Source organism: Podarcis raffonei, chromosome 7 (assembly GCF_027172205.1).
Source record: "Podarcis raffonei isolate rPodRaf1 chromosome 7, rPodRaf1.pri, whole genome shotgun sequence".
NCBI lineage: Eukaryota > Metazoa > Chordata > Lepidosauria > Squamata > Lacertidae > Podarcis > Podarcis raffonei.
This window is the reverse complement of record NC_070608.1, coordinates 84,484,022-84,510,218: the sequence shown is the minus strand read 5'-3', so window position 1 is coordinate 84,510,218 and position 26,197 is coordinate 84,484,022. Positions and strand designations below refer to the sequence as shown.

At 43.0% G+C, this 26,197-nt stretch overlaps 1 protein-coding gene across 4 annotated transcripts in view; it reads left to right on the top strand.

Moving 5' to 3' along the window:
* The window catches only part of VWA8 (von Willebrand factor A domain containing 8), a 92,004-nt gene that overhangs the window by 40,862 nt on the left and 24,945 nt on the right, over nucleotides 1–26,197 (top strand). For 3 of the 4 annotated variants that reach the window (XM_053397241.1, XM_053397240.1, XM_053397244.1), the window contains 13 exons: nucleotides 222–293; nucleotides 1,349–1,425; nucleotides 3,328–3,403; nucleotides 3,761–3,896; nucleotides 7,650–7,769; nucleotides 8,876–9,081; nucleotides 12,134–12,285; nucleotides 17,897–18,005; nucleotides 18,215–18,353; nucleotides 18,853–19,046; nucleotides 23,880–23,996; nucleotides 25,037–25,101; nucleotides 25,213–25,338. In XM_053397241.1, coding sequence (XP_053253216.1) covers nucleotides 222–293; nucleotides 1,349–1,425; nucleotides 3,328–3,403; nucleotides 3,761–3,896; nucleotides 7,650–7,769; nucleotides 8,876–9,081; nucleotides 12,134–12,285; nucleotides 17,897–18,005; nucleotides 18,215–18,353; nucleotides 18,853–19,046; nucleotides 23,880–23,996; nucleotides 25,037–25,101; nucleotides 25,213–25,338 — 1,589 coding nt within the window. The remainder of the gene's footprint in view (nucleotides 1–221; nucleotides 294–1,348; nucleotides 1,426–3,327; nucleotides 3,404–3,760; nucleotides 3,897–7,649; nucleotides 7,770–8,875; nucleotides 9,082–12,133; nucleotides 12,286–17,896; nucleotides 18,006–18,214; nucleotides 18,354–18,852; nucleotides 19,047–23,879; nucleotides 23,997–25,036; nucleotides 25,102–25,212; nucleotides 25,339–26,197) is intronic. The other variant, XM_053397243.1, reaches the window with a different exon arrangement.

Genomic DNA, 26,197 nt, shown 5'->3' with positions numbered 1-26,197 from the left:
TGAACCAATCAACATCAGTTCATAAATTCTTACTGATATAGATTAATGTGTAATTAAAGGAAATATATATTATTGCCTCTCTAAATGGGTGTGGCAACTGCATCACCAACACCACAAAAAATTACACATGTACATTCAAAAGCTGTAGAATACTTTTTCCTGCTGCCTTGCCATTACTAAGTTGTTTCAAGTTTTACAAAGCAGTTTTAATTTCTCTCTAGCATATGATGGTGATGGAAGATATGCTAAAAGACTTTTTGCTTGGCGAACACCTTCTCTTGGTTGGCAACCAGGTGAGAGCAACCCAATTTTTCTTGCTAGCGTGCACTTTTGTTTTACTGTAATTAGTATTTATTGAAAGCTCTGACCTGGATAATTTGACAGAGGACTGACACTGAAAAGTCCACTGTTACTGTACATTGGGGGGAAACCTTGCATCCAAGGATGTAAAATTATTTTGATTACCCTCAGTCTCAGAATGAGCTTTGGAAAAATAAGCAGACTAAGGCGGTGTTAAAAAGTGTGTGGCTCCAGGGAAGAGATAGCCACTACTTTGCAGTGTGGCAGCAAAGCCCCTGCCTAGACGCAGGTGGCGTTGTGGTCCAAACCACAGAGCCTAGGGCTTGCCGATCAGAAGGTCGGCGGTTCGAATCCCCGCGACGGGGTGAGCTCCTGTTGTTCGGTCCCAGCTCCTGCCAACCTAGCAGTTCGAAACCACGTCAAAGTGCAAGTAGATAAATGGGTACCGCTCCGGCGGGAAGGTAAACAGCATTTCCGTGCGCTGCTCTGATTCGCCAGAAGCGGCTTAGTCATGCTGGCCACATGACCCAGAAAAACTGTCTGCGGACAAACGCCGGCTCCCTCGGCCTATAGAGCGAGATGAGCACGTAACCCCAGAGTCCTCCACGACTGGACCTAATGGTCAGGGGTACCTTTATCTTTACCTTTTGTCTACTTATCTGAACCCAGGCTCATGGCTGGGCTCTCCTCCTTCATCATGAATGGTAGCTGAGGACAAACCTACAGCTCGTTGTTTGCAAGGGAAGTCCTTAACTACTATGAGCTCAGCTTCAGCTGACAGTGCAAAGCCAAACCTTGAGTTAGCTACTGCAGGTGCTGGGAAGGATCTCCTCTCCAGAAGTCAGCATGTTCCCACAGTTCCAGGAAGCCATTGTTGACTGTGTTGTGCGAACTAGGCCTAAAAAAATGTTTCTACATACAGTACGAGCATTGCTTTTTGTTAATCATTTTTCCATGGTTGGGGTTTGGTTTTCCTTGGTTGTAAAGAATATTTAATCCCGTTGCATTAATTTGCAGTTAAGGAATGGAATGGTTTTCCTTTCTGCAGGGTGTGGGGAAAAATAAGGTGGTTGACAGATTCCTTCACCTGCTCAATCGACCAAGAGAGTATTTGCAATTGCACAGGTAAGAGGGGCTGTGTAGTCATTTTACATGACTTCACAATCAGGTAGGCACCTGTTTAACCTGTTTTTGCTTATCATTGATTTTAATCATTTTTTAAACGTTTTAAAGAGCTGATATTAACTGTTTTTACTGATCATTTTACTGTTTTGTTTTTGTAAACAGCTTTGATGCTTTTTTTGTACACTTGGTATATAAATTTTATTATCTCAATTATTGGGCTTCACTATAAATTACCTTATTTTTTGCTCTATAAGACTCACTTTTTCCCTCCTAAAAAGTAAGGGGAAATGTGTGTGCGTCTTATGGAGCGAATGCAGGCTGCGCAGCTATCCCAGAAGCCAGAACGGCAAGAGGGATCGCTGCTTTCGCTGCATAGCGATCCCTCTTGCTGTTCTGGCTTCTGGGATTCAGAATATTTTTTTTCTTGTTTTCCTCCTCCAAAACTAGGTGCGTCTTATGGTCTGGTGCGTCATATAGAGCGAAAAATATGGTATGGTGGATTTTTCAGACACATGGCTGGTGAAATGTTACAGATGCTTTCAGTAAATATCCCTTTAGCTGGCACAACCTACTTCCAATACTGGATAGAGTGATATAGCAATTTAGAGTTGGAGTGAATAACAAGGTCACAGGAAATGTGCTGCATTTAAAGTTCTAACAAGACAACAAATTAAACAATTTTTAGAACATAATTTTAGGAAAAGGTGAGTTGAATAGTTTGAGCAGTCACTCGTGAGAATGAATAGCTAATAAACAGAGACAAATGCACCCAGATCTATGTGCTCTTGCGTGTTTCCCTTGGTGAAGCAATGCTTATCAACTTGTATCCCTCAGTTTAGCTTCTGAGTCTCTTCATGATCCTCTCCTGTTTCCTTCCTCTTCAATTCAGCCATTTCAGCTGATCAGGTCCTTCAATTACCTCTTCTGTTTTCCAACTCAACTCCTAAACAATATTTTCACTCCCCTTCTCAACCTTTTTAGCCAATCACCAAAGGAGAGTAAGTTTCTGTTAGTTAAGTTTTTATTTCCCCTAATTGCCACGTTCCTGATCTAAACCTTTTAACATCCTGTGCAGAATTTCCTGAGCAAAACATCCCCTTGAACATTATTTTGAACTTTTGACCCTTCCCTTCAGGAAAGCTGCAAAAGCAGCCATTTTGCAGCCCATGTTGTAAAACCAAATGCAAAATGGCTGAAAGTCCTGCTCTTTTGCTCTCTTTGGAGTTATTCAATCCAGTGGGTGGGAAGAGGAGTAGTCGCGTTCTCCCATGAAAGATTCCTGCCTTCCAGGGGGTTGGACTTGATGATCTTTGTGGTCCCTTCCAACTCTGTAATTCTCTGATTCTGTGTTGAACAGGAGGGTGCATCAGATGAATTCTGAGACAGGTTGCCTTGGAGGGATTTGGGGTTTGTCCAAAGTTAAAGCAGGCGTCCCTGAAGCCCTTTGTGGCATCTTGGCAACCCAGACATAAAAAACATGCACGGACAAGCAAAACTGTTTCTTTAGGTTTATTGTGTATGGAGAACACCAGGGGAGAGGGGGCAACTTTGCAAAATTGAAACTAGTGTGTTCTAAACAATGCATTGGAGTGGAAAGATTCTGAATGGAAAGTGATTAAAGCTTTCAAAGGTTAAATAATGCTGAATGGCATGATCTCTTCTACTCATTAAAACAAGGGACTGCTAACTGAAAAATCATCTTGAGGTGGTGAAACAGAGTATAACGTCCCTGAGAAGACTAACTTCGGTTCCCTTTTCAACACCAGTTTTGTGATTAAAGCATTTTTCCTTAAAGCTCAGTGCCCTTTCTAAGGTGGTTTCTAAGTGTAAAATGGAGTCTGATATTTTGAAATAAGAATAAATGAATTCCCTTTTTGACTTGTGCATGTTTTGCTGTCTTAGAGACACGACCGTGCAGAGTCTTACGCTTCAGCCTTCGGTTAAAGATGGTCATATTGTCTATGAGGATTCTCCACTAGTAAGTCCACATTTGTACATTTGAATATATGAGTTCTTCACTAAAATTCGTTGATGGGTCCAAGTCCTTATCTTGAGATGAAATACATCATTACAAATCTAAGAATGCCCTGTTTCTTTTCAAAGTAAGTTTTCTAGCCCTCAAAACAAGTAAGTTGAAATGGCCTTTGATCTGGCAGAAGTTTCTGCTAATAGAAGTGGACAAGTGGAGAAAACAATCCATTGAATGTGTTCTCTTAAATACCCAAAATGTGAACTCTATGACAAATGCACAGGCAGTAAATTTATATCTTTATCAGAGTGCATCCAGAGTTGTGCAGTTTCTTTTCCAATGCGCGTGCTGTTTAACGTTTTCCAGGTGAAAGCTGTCAAAAAGGGGCACATTCTGGTTATTGACGAGGCAGACAAGGCCCCAACAAATGTCACCTGCATTTTGAAAACCTTGGTGGAAAGTGGAGAAATGATTCTGTCTGATGGAAGGCGCCTTCTTGCCAGTAAGTAAACCCCTGAACACAGCATTCCAGCAGTTGCATTTGTTGCAGATTAATGAATAGCACATTTCTCCAATGTTTGGGCCTTCTTTTGGTCATTAATTACTATCTAAATATAGTTTACCAAAGAAAATAAAGTTTTTAGGTTGCAAACACTCAGACGGTACATTAGGTTCTTGTTCTCTGTCTCTTATGATTAATGTATATTTGAGAATATCAGAATAATTATATACCGTATTTTTCGCCCTATAGGACCCAAAAATGAAGGGGAAATGTGTGTGCGTCCTATGGGGCGAATGCAGGCTTTCGCTGAAGCCTGGAGAACGAGAGGGGTCGGTGCGCACCGACCCCTCTCGCTCTCAAGGCTTCAGGAAGCTATCCGCAAGCCTGGGGAGCCCGCGGGAGTTCCTGCCGGACTCCCTAGGCTTGCAGAGAGCTGCCTGCATCCTGAAGCCTGGGGCGCACTGAGCTCAGCGCACCCCAGGCTTTGGGCGTCGCGCAGCTCTCCGCAAGCCGTGGGAGCCCAGCGCGAAGTCGTGCCGGGCTCCCACGGCTTGCGGAGAGCTGCCTGCATCCCTGCGGATAGCAGCCTGTTCTGGGGGCTGGGGTTGGGGGAAGCTCGGGCTTCCCCCGCCCCAGTCCCCACGCCTGGGGGGGGGGATAATTTTTTTCTTTATTCCCCCCCCCCCAAAAAAAAACCTAGGTGCGCCCTATGGGGCGAAAAATACAGTAATAAGAATGCATTGCCCTAGGAAACAAAGATTTTTAATACTACCAGCCAGTGCTGCGGTTTTGGGCTGGATAGCTTGCAAGTTTATTTTAAATAGTTCTGGGGAAAAGACCTTGGCTCTGCAAATCTTTGGTCCCAGGGGCCATAAGAGGCATGGGATGTGCCACATCAGAGGCAGAAAGACAGCTCCACCTTCAGAAAAGGAGACCCGGCTACCATTTCGCTGCCACCACAGCAGCTTCCATGCCATTTGCCCTATTGAGGTCAGAGCTCTGAAGTCAGTAAACTCAATCAGGGTGATTTGGAGGGATTCTAGGGAATGCATGGATCCAAAGGATCCAGTCCCACAACATGCCTCTATTCAAGGAATAAATTAATGCAGCCCAAATGGTGGTGGAGTTCATTCCAGTTTTTTTTTTTAATAATACATAAATAAAAAGAACAGAGGAGCACAGATTGTGTTCCCTTTGCCCCTCACTTCCATTCTGCCAGCAAGAGTCCAGCAGACGTGCCTTCTTAATTTTCAGCCCCTCATGCCTTAAGATTGTTGCCTTAAGGAATTAAAATGGAAATATATGAGATTAGCAAACACTGGCCTCTGTCCCTCTTTCCTTCCTTCCCTCCCTCTTCTCTCATGTCTCTGCTTCCCAAAGGCTTGCACAGCTGTTTGTTGCTGCAGCCCTGGCTATAAGCTCCGCAGGCTAATGGTGCTTCTGCAAGGTACCTCTCTTTGGGGTGGGGATGTCAGCATTCCACTCCTCCGTTGCTGGATGTGTGACTGCTATATCACATGTCTGTGTTTACTTTCCAGGCTTGGAAAGTATGAGAACGGAAGTCAGTCTTATCTCTTCCGCTGTATTGTACTTTTGTACTTACTTACTTTCTCTCTTGGAGAAGAAGTGAGAGGATACTATGATTGCTTTGTCCTGTATATGTTGTTGTTATTTAGTCATTTAGTCGCATCCGACTCTTCGTGACCCCATGGACCAGAGCCTGCCAGGCACTCCTGTCTTCCACTGCCTCCCACAGCTTGGTCAAACTCATGCTGGTGGCTTCGAGAACACTGTCCAGGCATCTCGTCCTCTGTCGTCCCCTTCTCCTTGTGCCCTCCATTTTTCCCAACATCAGGGTCTTTTCCAGGGAGTCTTCTCTTCTCATGAGGTGGCCAAAGTATTGGAGCCTCAGCTTCAGGATCTGTCCTTCCAGTGAGCACTCAGGGCTGATTTCCTTCAGAATGGAGAGGTTTGATCTTCTTGCAGTCCATGGGACTCTCAAGAGTCTCCTCCAGCACCATAATTCAAAAGCATCAATTCTTCAGCGGTCAGCCTTCCTTATGTTCCAGCTCTCACTTCCATATGTCCTGTATATATTGCTTAATAAATACTTAGAATGCACACACCAAAGCTCCACTTCGTCCCTGCTATACTCTGCTGATTGAGCGTACACATATCTTTGGATATGTGCTGCTGGTGCGCACTGGGGCTGAAGATTTATGGCCGTCCCGGGCTGTGCTTCAATCAGGAAGACGCCCGGAGAGGTTTGTCTCCATTTGGGGACTGTGTGTGCCCCACAGGCGTGTTCTGATGGAGGGGGGTGGTTCAAAAAAGGTTGAGAGGCTGCCAGCTCTGCAGGCAAGGGGTGACTTAACTGGGTTCCTGAGTCCCACAGGGGAACTGTAAAAAGAATGTAGTTGGTCAAGGGAGCCGCGGACTCAAGAAGGTTGAAAACCTCTGCTATATTCAGAGCACTGGCATATTGGTTAGCTAAAAAATTATAACCAGGTGCGCCTGTCTAACAAAAAAGTGCTTATATTGGACTGTAGTGATCACTGTTCTATGTTTTAGGATGTAATTAGGTGATTTCACCATTGATGTCTTCTATTAATTTATGAGTAGAGGGCGATGTTTATGTTACAAATTTATTGTAATGTATGATGTTGGTCTTTTGTTTTTGTTTTGCTTTGGTTCTTGTCTGTTTCTTGTAAGTCTTGGCGGTTTTAAATTTGGAGGTTTAAGTACACTATGTTAGTATGGGAAACTGTCGTGTGATGGGCCAATGGCCGTAATAAAGATCAATACAATACAATAGTGATCACTGTGCTGCACTAATGGATATTAGTTTTATTACATAAGGTAAAGGGACCCCTGACCGTTAGGTCTAGTCATGGACGACTCTGGGGCTGCGGCGCTCATCTCGCTTTATTGGCCAAGGGAGCCGGTGTGCAGCTTCCGGGTTATGTGGCCAGCATGACTAAGCCGCTTCTGGCAAACCAGAGCAGCGCACGGAAACGCCGTTTACCTTCCCGCCGGAGCAGTACCTATTTATCTACTTGCACTTCATGCCTTTGAACTGCTAGGTTGGCAGGAGCAGGGACTGAGCAACGGGAGCTCACCCCGTCACGGGGATTTGAATCGCCAACCTTCTGATTGGCATGCCCTAGGCTCTGTGGTTTAATAAATGTTTCAGATCAGAGTGTTAATAGAGAGCGTTAACTTGTCGTAAGTTTGCTTGGTGTGGGCCTGCAGGATTGGAAAAGGTGGATTCCTCTACCTTTTTATGAAGAGAACGAGTTGAACAGTTGAGTTTATCTAGCCTGGAATTGAATGGAATAGTTTGGCAGCAGGAGAGAATGCTGTAGAATCAGTAAAATTTAAATAATTGTGAAAATGTAACATATTGTTCAAGGGAAATGTGGGGATAGATGAATCAAAATACTTATGGTTCATATGAATTTTTCTAATTTACTAATCACCAAGTATTTTTTAAAAATCTGTATGAAAATTCATTTTTAAATATGTATTTAAATGTATTTTTAACAAAATGCATAATCTTATACAGTACATGTTTGTACTTTTGGGGTATTCTGTTGCAAAATTTTAATGATAATGGGATATATTCACTGCAGAGATAAGCAGATTATTCCATATATATTGATTATTAAAAACCTTTCAGTGGGCATGAATTTTGTTACTTGAACCATGCCTTGTAAAGTTGAAAATATTAATTCAATTATATGTATTTTCTAGACTCTGCTAGTGTGAGTGGAAGAGAAAATGTGGTGGTAATTCATCCAGATTTCAGAATGATCGTTCTAGCAAACAGACCTGGATTTCCGTTTTTGGGCAATGACTTTTTTGGAACACTAGGTAAGTGCAGTGCTTAATAAACCAACAACAACTGTGTTTTCTACAGACTTCAGTATGGAAAATAGAAGCTTTGCTGTACTCGTCCTCCTGATAGAAAAGATATACAGAAAACAGGCTGTTTTTAAAGAAATCTGTTCAGCCTTTCAGATAGGAGGCTGCGTCAGTCATTTTCTCGTCTGCCACTTGGAAGAGTATTACACATGGACTCTTTCGGGAAAGTGGCTGCGTAAAATAAGGGATTTTGAATTTAAAAGTATTTGGCTAAGCACATAACAGAACATACTTTTTCAGAATGTTAGCAAGAAGACCTATGTTTCTGGGATTGTTATAATGTAATTTGGGATGAGAGGAAGGGGTCCAAATACCGGCATTGTGTGACTGTTGTGGGTCCCTGTACCCCAACCTTCCTCAGTGATGGATGGGCTTGATGGAAGTTGGCACTCCATTGGGAGAAGAAGAGGAGTTTGGATTTGATATCCCGCTTTATCACTACCCTAAGGAGTCTCAAAGCGGCTAACATTCTCCTTTCCCTTCCTCCCTCACAACAAACACTCTGTGAGGTGAGTGAGGATGAGAGACTTCAGAGAAGTGTGACTAGCCCAAGGTCACCTAGCAGCTGCATGTGGAGGAGCAGGGAAGCGAACCCATTTCACCAGATTACGAGTCCACCGCTCTTAACCACAACAACACACTGGGAAGGCAGCAGGTTGCTGAAAGCTCATAGTATCTCCTCTAGTCCTAGCTCTTGGAAATCTCATACAAAGGATCTGTTCCCAGCCTTTCTCCCTGAGCTACTTTCAAGTGGAGGACTGGAGGATTATGGTCCCCACTGAGGAGAGCACTCAGCAGCTGGCGAACTTCCGTACGCGAAGATGCGTTGAAGCTGGGCAATAGATATCTAGAGGGACCGTTTGCCATAAAGACCCCTTTGAATAGCACAAGGGGCAACATGGTTGAAGGTTCAGTGGAGACTTCTGCCTCCAGTCCAGGAATGCAACCGAGTCAACAACACCTGGCTTTGTGGAGTTTGCAGAGCTTCAGGGTTTCCATTACTATATACTACAACCTTTCCACAACTCTCTCCATTCTTTGCTTGTTTATTCCAGGAGATATTTTTAGCTGCCATGCTATTGATAATCCCAAACCAAGCTCTGAGCTTGCAATGCTTCGACAATACGGGCCTGCGGTTCCTGAGCCAGTCCTGCAGAAACTGGTGGCTGCTTTTGGAGAGCTCAGAAGCTTGGCCGACCAAGGAATTATCAATTATCCTTACTCAACGAGAGAAGTAGTGAATATAGTCAAGCATTTACAGGTACAGTATATACATTCCTGCTACTGGCGTGATTTGGAACAGACCCACTGATAAATATTGACATTTAGCTTGCCAAAACCGTTCAGAAGAAGAGATTGAAATTGGTAAAGCCTAAAATGTTTGTAGGACCATCTAAGTGGTTTTAATGGCTGTGGCTGGTTCCAGAGTGAAAGCAGTGAAATTAGGTTAGTCATGGATAACCCAAGTCCAGCAGGGGCCTGAATCTGATTGACTCAAGAGAAAATGTGCCCAGATGATTCCTCCTTTCCTATGTATATAAAGGACCAGGGCCCTGCGGGATTTGACATCTTTCCGCAGGGCCTGCAAGACGGAGCTATTCCGCCAGGCCTTTGGGCAGGGTGCAGTTTGACTTTCTTCTGTATAAAACAAGCCCGAAGGAGGGCCCCAACCCGTTCACAGGTCCTTGTATGATCAGTGTAAACAGTTGATCCTGGCAAGTATTAACCATGCTCAATTGTCACCTGCCCAGATTTTAACTTGTCTGAATTAATTTTAAGATGCATTTTAATTAATTGATGTCTGTTTTGTGCTTTTATGATATTAGCCGCTCTGAGCCCGGCCTCGGCTGGGGAGGGCGGGATACAAATAAAAAATTATTATTATATTATTCTTATTCGCTTTGTAGGCATGCCACTTCTGTGTGGAAGCAAGCCCATAAAATAGGGGTTGCTAATCTTATCAGCCCCAAGCAACTTCTGATCCCTCCGGATGCCACATGCCAGCAAAGCACACACACACACATCTGGGCACACGCAAAATCAAGCTACCCTGTTATTTTCTTGCATTTCTCAAGCCCTCTGTGTAAAACTAAGGAATTGTTAGTTACTGAAGCTGGGGAGGATTTTTTTTTTGGGGGGGAGAGAGATTTTAAGAAGATAAAACAGTCATGCAAAAGTGTTTCTCCACTTTTTTTGCCACTGTTTTATTTCAGGAAGATAATGGGCTGCAAGTTAAAGCTGCCAGCTCCCCTGAACCTTGCTTAGCGAGAAAGAGAGAGATAATTCAGGAAGATATGGGCTGCAAGTTAATGAAAGGCTGCCCCCGGGGCACCCCTGAACATTCCTTAAATCACCCCTGGGTGCCACAGGACACTGGCTGAAAACCAGTGCTTTACATATTTACTCAGAAGTCCGGCCAGCTATGATCAATGGGGCTTTTTCCCTGTGAAGTATGTTAGGGTTGCAACCTAAAATACTCTTCTCAGAAGGTTCAGAAAAATTATCCTGTGTTCTTTGTAGCTTGTTCAGAATGAAATAATAAAACCTATTTACCCATTTTCCAGCCAAAGGCTTCTAGAGCAGTTTATGAATATTAGAAATGAGATAATCCCATGTTCTTAGGCTTGACCCCAGAGGAATAGGGATTGGGAGGGCTGAGGTAAAAAGGAAGCTTGGAAAGGAGTTCTCCGTTATTCAGCATATCATTGAGCTTCCACAGCTTTCTCTCACTAATACAGAACAACAAACCCCTGTGTTGCAAACGTAACACAACAAACAACACAGGCAACACGATGACCAGTATGCTAGATAGCACTGCAATTCTTATTGCATAATATACATAATTTAGTACAACAAAAACAAAATGTGTACACTTGTAAATTCTCTAATATATTTGAAATCAAATGAACACACGTCTGTCAATCTTTGAAAGTCCGTAGAAGTATAATAAGTCTGTAGTTGAAACAAAGTAATAGATGCTATCCTGTGGGCTAAGCAGTAAAACTTTGTGCATTTTTCTAATCTGTGGGTTGTGCTGAAGAAGATTCCAGCGAAACAGTCAGATTATCTGGGATCACTGTCCTATGTTGTTATTCACTTACTACTTCGGCACCATGAACGCCTAAAAAGTTTCACCGCTTGTACTAAATTATGTATATTATGCAATAAGAATTGCAGTGCTATCTAGCATACAGGTCATCGTGTTGTTTGTTGTTGGTTTGTCGCTTTCTCACACTGGCCGTGGCGATGTGATAGTCAGTAGCTGGAGGGAGGGCGGCTTTCAACAGAGCTGTCTTGGTTGCGTGGCAACTTCCCGCCCCCACCCAGGAAGAAATAAAGACACAGGACACCAGAATATAAGGTTAATGGGCGAAATAGGCCACAACTTTATTGATTACAGGAATGAGCGGTATTGGCTTAGGCATTGGCCCTATCGACTAGCCGGTTTCAGCCCGATTGCATGAAGACCGGCAAGGGTTAACCACCAGTAGGGGGAGCCCTGCTGAGGCACGTCAACTAGGAACTCCCCCGGAGTCACCGCTTGGGGGCGTGCCGTGGGCCCACACCTCCATAGGCTTTGGACAGGGCAACGCCCCCTGGAGTCCTTTTCTGTGGGGGAGGCGATGGCGCTTCCCTCCCCCCCTCATCCATTTAACCCTCCCTTGCCAATGCCTAACCGCCAATACTGAGGAGTTGTGACGAGTTGCTACGAGGTAGGCGAAAAACCAATTGGCTGTATATGCCAATTACCAATTGGAAAAAATTCCTACCAGGTCCCGAGGCGACCAACCGAAGTCCATAGCAAGTCTTCCCCCTGCCTAGAGGGGATGTGATAGTCAGTAGCTGGAGGGAGGGAGGCTTTCAACAGAGCTGTCTTCGTAATGGGAAGGTGCTTGCCGGCTGCTTTCTCCTGTGGCCACCAGTGCCAAACACACTGCTCTATTTTCTTTTGGACCACATCAGTCAGGCTGAGAGGGGAGCCTTGCCGTCTTGGCAGCCCAGAACCTCCATACACACCACCCAGGCCTATGCCTAGATATGTCCCTTCAGTGCTGTTATTGCAGTTTGACTTCACCCCCAGACGGTCATTCCCATTGTCTCTCGAGACGGACAGATGCCAGCAATGGGCCTTCACTTCAGTGTATGAAACAGCCTTGCAATGTGCATCCCTATCAAAGAATCTCAGGGAGTGGAGATGCGCCTGCTTACCTAGAACTCCATTTGCGCATCTCAGAACCTGTGACACCTTGCTTCTCAGTCCGTGGGGAGCTCATGAATCTTGTGCTCTTCTCCCTCTTTCTCCCTCTCTGTAGAAATTTCCAACAGAAGGGCTTGCCAACGTTGTCAGGAATGTGTTTGATTTTGACTCCTACAATAACGAAATGCGTGAGATTTTAATCCGGACTCTGCATAAACATGGAATCCCAATTGGAGCAAAACCCACCAATGTACACCTGGCTAAGGAGTAAGACTAACATACATTGTATATTTGCTGCTAGTTAAGATCAACCTGTCTGCCTTGAATGCTTGAAGCAAATATTGCTAGTTCCTGAAAACAGATTGATATATTATCGAACTATTATTAATTTATACTATTTTAACTATGCACGTTTACAGCATTTTGTATAAATTGTGAATGTATTATATTATGAATAGTGATGATTTGTATGATTAAATGAATCCAATAAAGGGGAAAATTTGTTCTTCTCGGTTTCTCTTCATTGAATGATCATTTTGCAATTTATTTCCATAATTAGTAGCAAATCCAAATTCTTTTTATCAATAGTGGGGAAATATGTTAGCCCCTATCCTTGCACAAATCTTTCAAAATACTTTGTGGACATGTCCAAAGAGTAACTTATTCTTGAGTGAAGTTAGCATCTCAATACTAATTCCCATCATCAGACATTTGGCATGTACTTTGCAAAACCACAACTCCACAAACTGCTTACAGGCCATTCAGTTTGCTTCATGATTTTGGTGGCCTTCCTCTGGTTTCAGTCAGGTTTTTTTATGAGTATAATAAATGCACATAATTTATGTGTCATAACTACTAAGGCTGTGATCCTATCCCAACTTACCTGGGAGTAAGCCCTATTGATTTCAGTAGTACTTATTTCTGAGCAGACATGGATAAGATCGCGCTGCAAACCAATTTCCAAAACCATTTATAGAAAAACAAATATTCCCCTTTATACATACAAACCACTGGTGTTAGGCAAATTGGTTTTTATGGAAACTGCCTAGGTGAAGGGCCAGGTAGTTAGTTAGTTAGTTAGTTAGTTAGTTAGTTAGTAAATACCATCTGAAATGCATGCCTAAGTTAAAATTAGGATTCTAAAGATTAAAAGGAGCACCTTGCATTGGGCATAGAAACAAACAGGTAGTCAAGTGAAGTTGTTTTAAAATTGGTGAAATAGGTTCATGTTGCCTCATTCCAGTCAATAATTTAGGAGTTGTATTTTTTTAAAAATCAATTACAGTTGTTAATGTAATCCAAAACAAAACTTTGGATTTGCTCTCCTTCCTGGCCGTAGACGATGGGGACTGTTTGTGCTCATTGCACATAACATAACAGCCAGCATTTGCCGGGCAGTTCTCGTATTTTATTCATAGCTGCAAGGCGGAAGGCATGTTGGGGCAAGGATTACTGAGGGCAAGGAAATATTAGAAGCAAAAGTGAATGTTGGCTTACGGTTGAGACCGTTATCTGGATCTCTGAGAGACTGGGTGCAAAAATCTTGTTAAAGCATTTGGGAACTACCTCTCTTTCCATTGTTAGCTTCATATGTACAGTTCCGGCACAGAATATGGTTAGGGTCGAAGCTGGGGTATGTTATGCTGGCCTGAGCCCAGATCATCATGGTTTGGAGCAATGAATTCCAGTGGCGACACTTCTTCCAGAAGAAAAGGAAAAGGGATTTCCAACTACCCATTTGCCAGTTATATATACAAGAGTTCTTCAAAATAGTCAGAATATTTACTCCAGGGTAGTATCCAGCTGTTCCTCCCTCTGCTAAGTGACTTTTCCCAGCCTTCAGTCTGGACATCTCAAGTTCATTCATTTTTCCTTCCAGATAAGAAGTCCAAAAGAGGTTCCCCGATTATTATTATGCTATTACATATAAAAGTCAGCAGTAGTCTTCCTCCAGTCCGACATCACAACTGGATCTCCAATATTAAGAAACATTCAGTCCTTGTTTTTTATTCCTCAAGGGTTTATTCACTATGGTTACCGTATTTTTCGCCCCATAGGACGCACCGGCCCAAAGGACGCACCAAGTTTTTTGGGGGGGAAATAAAGAGAAAAAAAATTATTTCCCCCCCAGGCGCTTGCGGGGCAGGCAGCGGGGGGAAGTGCTCTTCTCCCCGCAGTCCGCCTTCAGACCAGGTCCGGGGACAGCGGAAAGACGCGCTGCGCCTCCCCGCAGGGCTGGCAGCGGGGAGGAGCGCTCTTCTCCCCGCCACCCGCCTTCAGACTAGGTCCGGGGACAGCGGGAAGACGCGCTGCGCCTCCCAGCTGTCCCCGGAGCTTGCAGGGCAGGCAGCGGGGAGAAGTGCTCTTCTCCCCGCCACCCACCTTCAGACCAGGTCCGGGGACAGCGGGAAGACGCGCTGCGCCTCCCAGCTGTCCCTGGAGCTTGCAGGGCTGGCGGCGGGGTCTCCCCGCCGTCAGCCTCCAAACCACATCGGGAGACAGCGGGATGGCGGCGTTCCGCCTCCCCGCTGTCCCCTGACCTTGTGGGGCTCGCGCTGAGGCTCTCCAGGCTTCAGCGAAAGCCTGCATTCACCCCATAGGACGCACACACATTTCCCCTTCATTTTTGGAGGGGAAAAAGTGCGTCCTATAGGGCGAAAAATACGGTATTTGTTAAGACAATAATAGATAGCTATTTACTTATTGTATAATCATTAATTCACATCCGAATCCATATCTTCCAGTCCCATTTCCTGATGGCCACTGTTTTCAGTCCTTTTTAAAAAATTATAGTTTCCATTTCCTCCTTTTCCATTCTTTTCCCAAACGTGTTACAAGAGTAAGTAGCTTTCCCCTCTAGATTTAATCCAAATTGTACACAGAATCCTTTCGTTCTCAACTCGTCTTTGACAGCTCAGGTTTTTTTCTTAGTCTCCCCATCCATGGACCCCTTCCCCTCCTCCAACATCATAGCTCCAGCACTTGGCTGTTTCATTCCTCCAGGCACCTGTGTGGAGGTCCTCTCACTTTCATCATCCCTTACCTTCAACTATATCATTCCATTCTACTGGTCTGGCAAATCTCCAGCAGTATTTTTCCACAAAGCCTGTATATACTATCCAGCCTCAGCTTTGTCCAATTAACATTTAACATTTTATGCAGCTTATTTCCTTTAATTGCTCATTTAATAATTGTCGCATGACTGCGACAGTCAATGCAGTATTTTTCAGCATTTTCACCATCCTGAGTGCTTTCTCAGAAATTCACACAGTCCTTGCTTATCTGGAAATTGCAGGAAGTTGCATTTCTAACATTGCCTTCTCACAGGGAGCAGCCATGTAGTTTCACAGTACAAAGCAGCACATTCACCAGTAAAACAGGATTAAGATTAGAACAAAATAAGATGAAAGTTGCAGGAAGTTGCATTTCTAACATTGCCTTCTCACAGGGAGCAGCCATGTAGTTTCACAGTACAAAGCAGCACATTCACCAGTAAAACAGGATTAAGATTAGAACAAAATAAGATGAAAATTGCAGGAAGTTGCATTTCTAACATTGCCTTCTCACAGGGAGCAGCCATGTAGTTTCACAGTACAAAGCAGCACTTTCACCAGTAAAACAGGATTAAGACTAGAACAAAATAAGATGAAAATTTCTCAAAGTTGGAGAATCTCTTAGCTGTTTAAAACACTTTCTTTGGTATGTAGAATAAGAGCATGCTTTTTGATTTATTTGTTTACAGCCCCTTAATGGCGTCTCCTCTTAAGCCAGCTATTGGGTTGTATTTCAAATGAACATTTTAACCAGCAGAGAGATAGTCATAGTAGTAATTTATAGGAGTTTCAGAAATAATTGAAGAATGGAGCTTTTGATTATCTTTGCCCTAGGGGCTGACCTCTAGGGCTATTAAGTGGTTTTTGGGCAAAATTCACCCGTTTGGGTTCCTTGAAGATTTCTTGGTCCCATGGCGGGAGCAATCCTTCCGGAACATTTGGAAGATAATCCCTGTTATATCTGTTCCTCAGAGATAATACGAGACAGTAGCTATCGTTAATCACCACTTAATTATCTTTGAGGATAGAGCCTCAACAGAGACGGCAACCAGCCATGATGCCTCCCCAGAAGTTTGAGAATAATGAATTTGTAATGAAATTGAGCTGGACAAGGTGGTCCCTGGCATGGTGTTAGAGGACCCTGGGACAGTTGTCCTGCATGACTCCATTGTCCCTGTGAAGGCTGCCATTGGGCTGGCTTGAAGTTTCATGTCCTCCATGACAACCATGGGAATGTCTCAAGTGGCTGTTGGACCAACAGATTAGACAGGGCACACCTTTGAGTGATGTGAGGGATGGTTTGAAAATGAGGGAATACAGTGCAGTCCCTTGTTATTTTTGGACCATTACCTGGTCTGGTGAAGTTTGGCTTGGTAGTGGCAATTCCTGCAAGTAAGGGGAGTGGGCCTATTTGAAGGGCCTCCCCTCAGAAACTGATGTGTTTCCGAATGACTCTGTCAAAGCGCTGACCTCCCTATGAAATGACAATATGAAAGGGACGGTTGACATGATCGCTCCCAAGCATCATCTTCCCCTAAGTGGCTCCTTGGTATCTTGGTGATCTTTGGGCTATGAAGCAAGCCCACTGTCCCCCTGCTTCCTCATAAAACTTGTTTGAAAAGGAACACTTGCCCCTCAGAGTCAAGTTTGTATTGTTAGATGTTTTAGTAGTAAAGCGAGACGAGCGCTGCAACCCCAGAGTCATTCGCGACTGGACATAACTATCAGGGGTCCTTGACCTTTAACAGTCATAATGTTGGAAGTCTGGCAGGTTTAACAAGCATTGTCTTAACTAATGTGTTAAGCTAATGTGTGTCCTCGTCCGCTCCAATTCTATGCCCTGACTGCATTCTGTGACAGGCAGGAAATGCGGAGAGACCTTCTTCTGAGGGAGACACAGCCGTTCAATGGGAATGCTTCATCAGTCATGGCAGTTAATGAAAATGGGCTGAGTTGTATACGATAGGGTTGCCATATTTAAAATTTTTGCAAAATCTCCCCAAAAAGCGTCCTTTTTTTACCTTTTTTTAAAAAGGAAAATACCAACAACAAAAAATCAACACTTCCGATATGGGCTGCCATACACCAGGTTTTCCTGGACATTCGTGCTGTTTTTCGCAAATTCCACCCAGACGCCATTTTTGATGTACAGATCCCAGCTATCTCTGGGAAATTCCGAACGTATGGCAGCCCTGGCATAGAGGACTTTTCCTATTATTTTTATCTAGTTTCTCCTTGATCTTGTCAGCTCCCTATCTATCTTTCCCACCCCACACCAAAAAAGAACCCAACTTGGCCGCCTCTTTAAACTCTTACTTGGCAGAACTTGTTTGCATTTTCTAGAAATGTATTTCCTTCTTCCTTTGTCAGTTGTTGCATTCAAACCTGTGGCCTCCGTGCAGCCGAAGTGTTTCTGGATATGTTGGGACACAGCTTATATTTGCACAGGCCGTTTGGGTTTCCAAGTCTTTCCCTCACAGAGCATAATTTTCAGTGGGATTTCTCCTGGTATTGTTTCCTTGAGATCTTAAGACTGCTGACTCTGTGGCAGATTAACAAGGAACCTTTTCAGCTCAGAAATGTATTTTTAGATGAGGTGCCATCTAAAAAGAGAAAGTTATGGGTGGGTTAGCATTCCTGGCACTTCAGGTGCCAATAACTTGCATTTTTCCTCTTACATTGATTTTGGTTTTGTTTTGTTCCTTTGTTCTCTTTGTTGTTGTTATCTGTAAATGTTTGAAAACTACCATCTCTCTCTCTCTCTCTCTCTCTCTCTCTCTCTCTCTAAAAAACAACAAGTTAATAATAGTTTCTTTGTTGGGCAGGTTGCCATTGCCAGTTGCAAAATTAATGGGCTACTGGAAAGCCAGCCAGCTGGGTAATGCACAGCAGAAACTTTTGTGCCCAACTAAAACACATCACATAGATATAAAGGTGAGATTTTAAAAAATAAATCTTAACGTTGACTGTAAGCATACCCTATTTTCCAGGATTTTAAAGTCATACAGAATTTTTTCAAGTATTCACAATTTTCAGTCTGCCAATTCCAGGGCTGAATTAAGACCCTCAGAGGCCCTAAGCATTTAAAAGATTTTGGTGCCTGCATATGTGTCTTAATACAAAATATATTATATTTCTTTTAGGGTCCAATGTACTTAAATGTGCAGGCATTTCCGCTGGAAAGACACGAAGCCAGATCCCTGAGCTTTACAGAAGAACGTGCCTTTTGGTCGCTGCCTTTGAATGAAGTTAATTTAGTGTGCGATGTTGCTGTGGCGCAAGGTAGAGTATAATTTTTATTTTCTGTTTATTTACTGATGATGAGAAACTGTATGAACGTGTAGATATCTAGAACATAATTAATATAAATTAGTTTGTATGCCACCTTTTTTTATTCCCTCTGCTCTATAAACCTTCCGGTGGGAAGGTAAACAGCGTTTCCATGCGCTGCTCTGGTTCGCCAGAAGTGGCTTAGTCATGCTGGCCACATGACCCGGAAGCTGTACGCCGGGTCCCTCGGCCAATAAAGCGAGATGAGCGCCGCAACCCCGGAGTCATCTGCGGCTGGACCTAACGGTCAGGGGTCCCTTTACCTTTACCTTTGTATAATATGTGAATAAATATATATGTGAATGCATATAGGATTATTAATAACCTGCTATATTCTGTATAGACTCATTCCATATATCAATATATTTATGCAAACAATGTCTGTGCCTATAAGCAATCTGTTCATATGTTTGCTTTCATGTAATCTGCATCTTATTCCCGCTTTCGGAAGCAGAAGACGCCCTTTATGTGGCTACATGCAATCCTGTGTCCTTATATGTCATGGATCCGGCCAGTAAGAATGGATGCATTATAGACTTGTATGACATCTTCCCAAGGACCGTTGGTGGAATATGGCAACCGTTTGTCACATTGGCACCTCTGGGTAACCCTCTCAAAGGTCAAGTAGTTCTACACGAAGAGCAGGTAAAAAAAGCCAACATGATTTCCATTTCTGGGGTTAATATGTTAGCACCAGGAAGAGGGATCCCGCATATTTCTCAAGCTCTAATGTCTGTCTAGTTTTGAGATCAAAAGTAATTCTCATCCAGTTCATCTTGGTTGGGATTATGGAGGACACACGTTCCCCTGGTGTATGGCACTGCCTTTTGTTGTTTTCACCAAACGTGTCCCCACTGCGTAGGAGCTGGGCTTGTGACACATCTTGCTTGCTCACTTGCAGTCCTCCGTAAACTTGGCTCCTTGTACCGCATGAGAGCTGGTGTAGTATGGGGGTTAAGATACTGCATTATGAATTGGAGACAAGATTTGCACCGGGGATTTTCTGTCCAAAAACTAATTGGGGGCCCTTTAGACAAGCCACTTTGCTTCCACATCCACATCTGCAAGAGAGGGATAATTCTATGGCACTACCGTACGGACTTGTTGCAAGCTTTGTCTTCTATTCCAACAGTATATTACACATTTTAGACAGCACTTTTACATTACATTCCAACAGATCTCTCTCCAGTTGTGATGTTTGTTCCCCAGTCCCTTGTATTCTATCTTACTTAAGTACTTCATTCAAATGAGGATATTGTATCCATGTTGTCAATTTTCCTGATAATTCCTTAAATTATTCTAATTTATACTCATCACAATTTTTTAAATAAATTTCTATAAGTTGTCCAACCTTCCATCATATTCTTTTTCTTTACCGCTATGGCTTCCTATGGTGACAGCCCAAGTGCTGTTTTTGCCTCTAATAGGTTTTTGTATTTATTCCTTTCTCTATACAAATTTTTCCCAGTTATAGGATTTGTAAATCCTTTATGTACTTTCACCTTTTCATACCATAAATAAGCATGCCAACTGAAAATATTCTCATGACATTCTAAGTCTAAAATATGTGAATTCTCCAATGTCATCCATTCCTTCAACCAACAAAGACAAGATGCTTCATAGTATAATCTCATATCAGGCAGGGAGAATAATAATAATAATAATAATAATAATAATAATAATAATATCTTTATTGTCATTGCCCCCTCTCAGGGACAACGAAATTACTCCTCTCTTTTGCATCTATCAATATTTTATATTTTATTCTAGGTTTTTTTTCCCTTGCCAAATATATTTAGAAATATCTTTTTGCCATGCATTGAAATAATAATAATAATAATAATTATTATTATTATTTATTTATTTATTTATTTATTTATACCCCACCCATCTGGCTGAGTTTCCCAAGCCACTCTGTGTGGCTCCCAATCAAGTGTTAAAAACAATACAGCACCACAGAATCCTTTCACAGAGTCTAAGACAAAGATTTCCGGAATATTAGCCTTGTTTCACCATCCTTGGCTTCATCAGTAGAACAGGCTCATATGTAATATTACAGGATAGTCGATCTTATAGCATAGTAGTGGTAACAACCCTTCATGTGGATTATTGGACTCTTTGAACAGACAGGTGGAATAGATACTTATACATGTATAGACCTTATGCATGAACTGACTAGAGAATAAACTGATCCACTGGGTCTTCTGCTTTTTTCATTGAACTTTATGAGACTTCCGTTGAAATCTACAATTTGATACAACAAATAGTATACCTCATTTTTTCAAAAGTACAGCTGATTACGCCTTCTGGTTACTCATGCAAAATCATGGAGCGACAGTGTCACCATTTGCAAGTTTCTCTCTTCTCGCTCCACTTATTAGGCAGAGCAAAATTTATGGTGACATAGTCTCTCCAGTTTTGCATTGCTAAACATTGAAAATGAAAAGAGAGGTGTTGCTGCTGCGTTTGATGGCAACTTCACACTCGCATAATTCCTGAACCAAATCATCTGTTTGCTTCCTGCTGCTCTTCCTATCCTTTACAGTCTGTTCTAACAAGATAAATGCATTCTGGATATTTCATTTAACTGGTGCATTGGGGGGGAAATGCCTTTATTCATGTTCCAGGGCCTTAATGGCGCAGAGAAATGCAGATAATTGTTCTGCAGGCTAAAAGCGGTGTGCCACCACCATCACCATTCAGAGTCCAGTTTAAATCCTAATTTCCTTTTGCAGACTTTGTACAAGAAAGCAGATGAAAGCTGGGGCTATCATCATTAAGCACTAAAAAAAAAAAGTTGTTTGCTTTTATTGCTCTTGCAATGCGCTTGTACTGTCTGAAACAGTCTCAAGAGCTCCAGCAGAAAGTGAAGAGAAAAGGAAATTAATGAATGCATCCAAAGCTCTTTCAAGCAAATGTACAGCTACGCACATGCACAAAACAAAAATATTGAGTACTTTCTTGTTCTTGGGAGGCATGAAAAGGGAGAACTGGGTATGGCTTTGGAGGAAATATTTGCCTGCAGGAAAGGAGGGATGGCAAAGCAATAAGGAAATAAGTCCTATTCAGATATTTTCTTCTCTATCCTTTCTTCCTGCTCTGCATTTTTAAACTCCCCTCCTCCCATCTAGAAGAACTCTAACATCAGCTTCCCTTTCCCTTAGTCGCAATTACACCCTTATTTGAACTAAGTTCTTCCAAGGGAGGAAAGCCCTGGCGAAGGAACAAACTGCAACAAGGAAAGGGAAGCTTTGCAGTAGCTAAAAATAAAAGAGCGGCGCCTCAAAATAATGGCTGTTACATCTGTTGAGTATTTGGAATTCAAGGCACTGGGGACGTGAGGTCACCCAAAGGTTTCTTTTCTCCCAGTAAAGAATAAACATAACCGAAACTGTGCACAAGCACAGCATATCTTCCCAGCCCACTTGAAGAATTGCCAAAGCTGTAACTGGAAGTATTCACCAATGATGCAAATTTCTATTTTTATACGCAAACCAATACACCACCAGTCCTTGTAACAGATGGGACCCATTAACGTCTGCAAGGGTTGGGAAAGGGGCCTTGTTATGGTGCCAGCCGACCTCCTGAGCCCACCGCTAAGTGAAAGAACACAACTGCCTTGCAATGGCCGGGAAATCTTAACCCTTTATTTAGTTGGATTGTGCTAATGCACCTTCGAGAGTCATCAAGAAGGCATTTTTAATCTTCTCCATCATGTACTTTTGTATATATAGGGGCTGTGAGCATTGCAAACACTTTCTTGGAGTTATGTAGGATATAATGCCAAGTGCTTGGCAGTATCTTACTGGGTTTGAGTTAAAACCTTTCTTTTTTAAGAAGAGATGTTGATTTGCTGAATATAACTACGATCCGGAATGTATGAGTGGAGATTTGTTACATGTAAGGGGTTCTTACATGTAAATTATGGTCTGAAGCTCAACATCAAAAAAACTAAGATCATGGCCACTGGTTCCATCACCTCCTGGCAAATAGAAGGGGAAGAAATGGAGGCAGCGAGAGATTTTACTTTCTTCGACTTCATGATCACTGCAGATGGTGACAGCAGTCACGAAATTAAAAGATGCCTGCTTCTTGGGAGAAAAGCAGTGACAAACCTAGACAGCATCTTAAAAAGCAGAGACATCACCTTGCCGACAAAGGTCCGTATAGTTAAAGCTATGGTTTTTCCAGTAGTGATGTATGGAAGTGAGAGCTGGACCATAAAGAAGGCTGATCGCCGAAGAATGGATGCTTTTGAATTCTGGTGCTGGAGGAGACTCTTGAGAGTCCCATGGACTGCAAGAAGATCAAACCTATCCATTCTGAAGGAAATCAGCCCTGAGTGCTCACTGGAAGGACAGATCCTGAAGCTGAGGCTCCAAGACTTTGGCCACCTCATGAGAAGAGAAGACTGCCTGGAAAAGACCCTGATGTTGGGAAAGATGGAGGGCACAAGGAGAAGGGCACAACAGAGGACAAGATGGTTGGACAGTGTTCTTGAAGCTACGAACATGAGTTTGACCAAACTGCGGGAGGCAGTGGAAGACAGGAGTGCCTGGTGCGCTCTGGTCCATGGGGTCACGAAGAGTCGGACACGACTAAACGGCTAAACAACAACAACAAGGGGTTCTCAGCTAGAATCTTTATCCCTGATACCAAGTTTTCTGTGTTAGGAATTCTTTTGTGTAAAGGAACGTTCAGGGAAATGCGTTCCCTTTTGCTACCTGAAGTGTTATCGCCCAGATACAAATTCACCACCTCAGTAACAACAAGGCATAATTCACATTTACATAATTCACATAATTTACATTTCTGCCAAACTGATGCTTGCCTGTTTTTTAGGGTGAAGTTATAGCAATATGGCATGGAGACCCCAGTTGTCACGGTCTTGAATAGGTAGCTGAATTTTTAAAAAGAAAGAAATGAAGCGCTTTACCTTAGTGCCATATCCTAAAAGATAAGGGGAGCTGTCTCACCACACTTATTTCCAAATAGACATGCATGAATTTTATGGTCCTAGATTGTGCCTCATCTTATTCCAGGTTGCTTGAACACTTTCACTTGCTCCAGCCTCCTTCAACAAAATAACCAAAGAAGTGATCTGTAGCAGATCTTGGAATTAATCTGTGATTATTTCTTTGGTGCTCTCCCATTCATATGACATTACATGGGTTGGGATATTGAGACCAGTTTGACACAACAGACCAACCATATATTTCTCTTCTAAGTCAAGGATTTCAACCTAACAGTGAACTTTGACAAAATGCTGTTGAGGGGCCTAGAAAGAAAGAAAGAAAGAAAGAAAGAAAGAAAGAAAGAAAGAAAGAAGCAAGCTTAGGTAGTGGTTTCCAACAAAGAGAAATCTACTCAAAATTCTAAAATGTCTTCAGTGTCAACCTTTTCAGTGAAAGAAATCAACGATGCCATGAAAATGGCATATGCTGGAAAAGAATGTAATTTTTTACTTTCTTTTTTCAGAGCAATGTTATTCTATTAGTGGACATGAACACTGGATCCATACGCCGACTTTTACTGTCGCCAGATGTGAAAGAGGGTCCTAAAAGCTCATCCTGGTGGGGCAGGAAGGAAGAGCAGGTAAGGCAGGGGTCAGCAACCCTTTTTCAGCCATGGGCCGGTCCACCGTCCCTCAGACCATGTGGGGGGCCGGACTATATTTTGGAAAAATAATAATGAATGAATTCCCAGAGATAATAACCCAGAGATGCATTTTAAATAAAAGCACACATTCTACTCATGTAAAAACACGCTGATTTCCGGACCGTCCGCTGGCTGGATTGAGAAGGCAATTGGGCCGCATCCAGCCCCCGGGCCTTAGGTTACCTACCCCTGAGGTAAGGCACCCCAGTAGCTAACTATGCTTTGTGCGAAATGAGAAGCTTCGGTCTCCTCCAAGCCTAGTTTTCACAGTTTTTTCTGTCTAGCCTTTATGAACAGCAACACATAAAGGCAGCTTTGAAACCTCATGCCAGGGTGCATTTCTTTAGTTTTTTGTTTTTTTATGGTACTACAGAACAACTGTTTTTGCTTGCAGGCACTAACATAGCTACTCTTCAGGAATATGTATGCATGTATTTTTAATTAAATTTCCCTTACAGTCAGATATAGGAAATGGGCTTTAGAGGAGCTATGTAGCCGTGATGCAGTATAATTTGCATGTGAAAGGGCCTCTTGTTCAGTACCCAGGATCTCAATTCAAAAGAACTAGAAATATCTCGGGCTAAATTCTTCAAGAGTAGGGTAAAGTCTACTGTCCTAGATGGGCCCAGTGGTCTGACAGCTTCGCATGATAAATCTTTCTTGTTCCAGTCTCAATCCAGTTTATGTTGAATAAACCAGGGAATCTGCGGTTATAAGCATTTATATATCAGTAGAGTGCACCCTGCTGGCTTTTGGAATATAGTACTATATTTTTTGCCAAACAAGGTCTCTATGGAAGTAAAAGCCTGATCTGAAGCCCTTTTCATTCATATAGATAGAGGCCAAATATCCATTTGCTGTTTGTTTGTTTTTCCTCCTGTAAGCAGGCAGACAACTCTTTTACAACTGAAGTTGTGACGAGTTTGGTAATTTTGTGAGTTTGAATTGGGTAATTTTGTAATTTGTTTTTTTCTTAGAAGAGTCACAAAATGTGCAGGGAGTTTTCACACAAAAACTGGCTGGTCTTCTATAAAGAAGAAGGGTGAGAAAGAACTCCTGTTTCCTATTCCCTCCCCTCATGGCAGAAATACAGGCCCCTCTCCTGCGTTTGTCCTCAGCCTAATTTTGTCCTTCTTACCCCTTTATTTTCCAGGAGTCACCTTACTGTTTTAGATGTCCTGGAAGGCCATGCTCACACCATCGCGCTGCCTATCAAACTCTCCTCCGTCTTTTTGGTGGCTGAAGACCACTGGCTCCTGGTCGAGAGCAAAACAAACCAGTAAGATACTAGATATGCCTGCATGTTCCACCCAGAAACTTAGACATATCCATGCCCTCTCCATGCCTAAATATTTGCATGAAAATATTTCTCCATAACTTGGGAATTTCCATTTTTTGTAACCCCAGCTGCTGCTTTAGCAAGTTTTTTTGGCATGGTCCAGCCAAAAATACTGGTGTGGTTTTTATGTAACGCTAAGCTAAACTTTGGCTTAGTTAGAGCTGGTAATTCTGGGGGTATCTGGGGTGAAAATTTGCTGCCACTTGACTCCTCCCTTGGCCATGTTGCTGCTGTCCATGGCTTGGCTCAGTGCTTGGCTTACAGCCTGGACTTGTGGTTTGTCTCTCTCCCTATAAACTGCAGGCTTATAACAAAGCTTTGTTCTTGATTTACCATTTGTGGTTTGTTTGGGGGAGGCAAACCACAAACCTGGTTTCACACATGACAGTCAACCAAACTATGGCTTAGCTTTGGGCTGCATGGCGGCAGCAGGTCCAGGGAAGGAGCAAAGCAGCTGTGATTTTCACTCCAGGGACCTGCTTGTTCTTGCTAAGCCATGGTTTGGCTTAGTGTTCGTGCTAATGAATTAAAAACTTGCTTTGCTCCAACCCATTGAAATCCACGAGGTTTTCAAGCACTTAACGTGGGGTATAAATCTTAAGAGGGATGCGGGTAGCACTGTGGGTTAAACTACAGAGCCTAGGACTTGCCGATCAGAAGGTCGGCGGTTCGAATCCCCGCGACAGGGTGAGCTCCAGTTGCTCGGTCCCTGCTCCTGCCAACCTAGCAGTTCAAAAGCACATCAAAGTGCAAGTAGATAAATAGGTACCACTCTGGCGGGAAGGTAAACGGCATTTCC